Below are 2,731 nucleotides of genomic sequence, written 5' to 3' on the forward strand. Positions count from 1 at the left end.
TATATATATATTCATACATTAATATATACATACAAACAAACCTACATACATATAATTCATCGCGTCTGAAGCAGTATTAATACCAGAAGGTAATATTTATCTCCAACTTAAAGTCGTGTTAGATCACAGAATACTGCGTTGTTTACCATGAGAGAACCTCTCATCCGGACTTGTGGTGCATGTAAGCACTCACGTTTAGCGGAAGATAATCTTTCGGTATTGCCGTCGAAACTGCCAGATCGCGCGATTTCGGCCTTCCTTTGCCCTGTCAATGGCAGACGTTCGTGGCTAGAAGTAGCAGTGATTTCCCCGTCAACGATATACATAGAATATCAGCATCTATTTAGACACTAGTGTCGAAATTAGCCAATGAGCTTATTAAAATATAATTAATAACGATAGAAGTTGTGTTAGTACCAACAGGTAATATATGTTCCAACGCAACCTTCACTTTTAAGTGGGGATAAATATCAACTTTTGGTATTAATACTGCTTCTCTCGCTATTAATTATTATTATGAATAGCCTACAGCAACAGTTTATCAACAGTAGCCTACAGCAACAGTTGGAAGCTTGTATGATACAGGCATGAAGACGATATTTTCGAAAGCAGCATTGCCGTTAAAGCAGCAGAAATAATTGGCAATATTACCTTTACAAGGCGGAACAAATTGTCAACAAACTGCCTTGTAAGGGTCAAATGACTGAAACAATGCTGCTTTCGAAAATATCACGTTCTTGTCTACCGCACAATACATATTCGACGCTTCTAATAAAAACTAATGTAAGCTTAATGAGATTTGTGAAACTGGTGTTTAGCTTTCAAGACACTTTGCTTTGGAATTGATACATCTAACGAAGAGAATTGCTTTCAAATGTTCATCAGTCAACCTCATTCGATGTGCTGACTTCACATCGTTTTTGAAAATGTTTCTTCACAAGCATAAGTTGTTCCAAACACTGATACCATACCAGAGGCAAATTTCTTCAAATGTGAAAACTCATCATCGGGTAAGCAACGATAAAATTCAACAAATTTTCCTTTTCGGTGCTTCTCTTTCAACAAGTCATTTGCTTGCAAATCAATGAGCCCTAACTGTAAGTTCGACTGGCAAGTCATCAAGGTTACAATCAAACGGATTCTGGAACAGAAGAATGTCATTCTCAATTATGTCGAGAACTGAAAATATCTCAATAAAATGCTTATTTAAGTCACGAATAATCTCCTTCCGAAACCCGAGGTTGACATCTGCGATTCCAGCGCGAAACTTTTTGAAACATTGAAAATGAAAGACGTTTCCTCCTTCCACTTGTACTTCAAACAATGATAGTTTTCTCCGAAATCCTTTGATGATTCTGTAGAGATCACAGATGAAGTTATCCTTTCCCTGAAGTTTCAAGTTCAGTTCATTCATGAGGGGTGTGATGTCAACCAAAAATGACAATTTTGACAGCCAGGTAGGATCTGACAGAAGTGGATCAGCTCTATACTTTTTGACGAGAAAAATATCTATTTTTCTTCGGAACATAAAAAAAATGAAACTTTACCGCACCTTACCGCAGCTGAGCTACCTCACTGCTGTGTGATAAGACAAGTCACAGAATCCATAATCAATTTCTTCAAGAAAAGCCTGGAACTGGCTGCGATTAAGTGCATGACCCCGAATGAAGTTCACCGCAGAAACGACTGGTTTCAGTACACAAGAAATGTCTAAGTCTTTTCCACAGAGCGCTTGTTGATGTATAATGCAGTGTATAAGCAGAGCATTCGGCGGTTGAAAATCTTCCAGCTTAGTCGAGATCTTCCCCCACCTGATCTTTCCTCACTCCAGCCATGTTTTTCATTCCATCAACTGTAACACATCGAATCTGATTCCACTGAAGGTTATAGCCTTGCGAAGTTTTCTGAACTTCTATGAAAATGTCTTTTCCAGTTGTTGTTCCGTGAATGCTGCAAACGGATTCCAACTCTTCTGCGATCTGAAAGTCCAAATTAATACCACGAATGAACACAAGGAGTTGTGACGTACTCGAGAGATCGGTAGACTCATCCAGCGCCAAAGAATACCACAAGAAGTTCCAAGCTTTCTGGCGTATCTGTAGCACTATGTTCTCTCTAAGTTCTTCTGTTCTCAGCACAACTGAACTTGCTAAAAGGCTGATACTTCCAAACAAATCGGCTTTCTCAGGACACAAGTCATTGGCGGCTTCCATCATACACTCTTTGGTGAAGTTGCCGTCAGTAAATGGTTTTCCTCGCTCTGCCATCTTATGCACTATTTTGTAATTTGTACGAATGACAATCATTTTCAGCAAACATTCTCGTGAAGAGATTCCTTTGAGATTCCAAACAACGTTTCATTAACTTTAATTTCTCAGAACGCAACTTTCCAGAAAACTTCAAATATGTTGGCAGATGTTTTGACTCATAGTGACGCCGAAGGTTGAACTCTTTCAAAACGGCAACACTTTTTTGTTTTTTTTTGCATGTCATGCAACTTGCTTTCTGGTTGTTTGTTTCCACAATGAAGTACTTTTTTCCCCGCTCTTTATTGAAAAGACGATAATCAGCATCTACTTTTCTTTTATACTAAGAACGATGGGTGAAGAAAACAGGATCTAAAAATGAAAAACAATTGTTTATTCACACATTGAATATTCTACCAAAAAGGTTTTAGAAAAATAATAATTTTTCAAAATTATTTTGTGATGTATATAAACATGACAAACTA

General features: G+C 37.8%; 1 protein-coding gene across 1 annotated transcript; it reads right to left on the bottom strand.

The window, feature by feature from the left end:
• Positions 1-1,081: 1,081 nt before the first annotated feature.
• On the bottom strand, positions 1,082-1,414 carry LOC106878876 (uncharacterized). The gene has a single exon (XM_014928221.1). It carries the CDS (start codon positions 1,412-1,414, stop codon positions 1,082-1,084), a length of 333 nt encoding a protein of 110 aa, XP_014783707.1.
• Between the last annotated feature and the right edge of the window lie 1,317 nt (positions 1,415-2,731).

Source organism: Octopus bimaculoides, chromosome 24, assembly GCF_001194135.2.
Source record: "Octopus bimaculoides isolate UCB-OBI-ISO-001 chromosome 24, ASM119413v2, whole genome shotgun sequence".
Classification (NCBI taxonomy): Eukaryota; Metazoa; Mollusca; class Cephalopoda; order Octopoda; family Octopodidae; genus Octopus; species Octopus bimaculoides.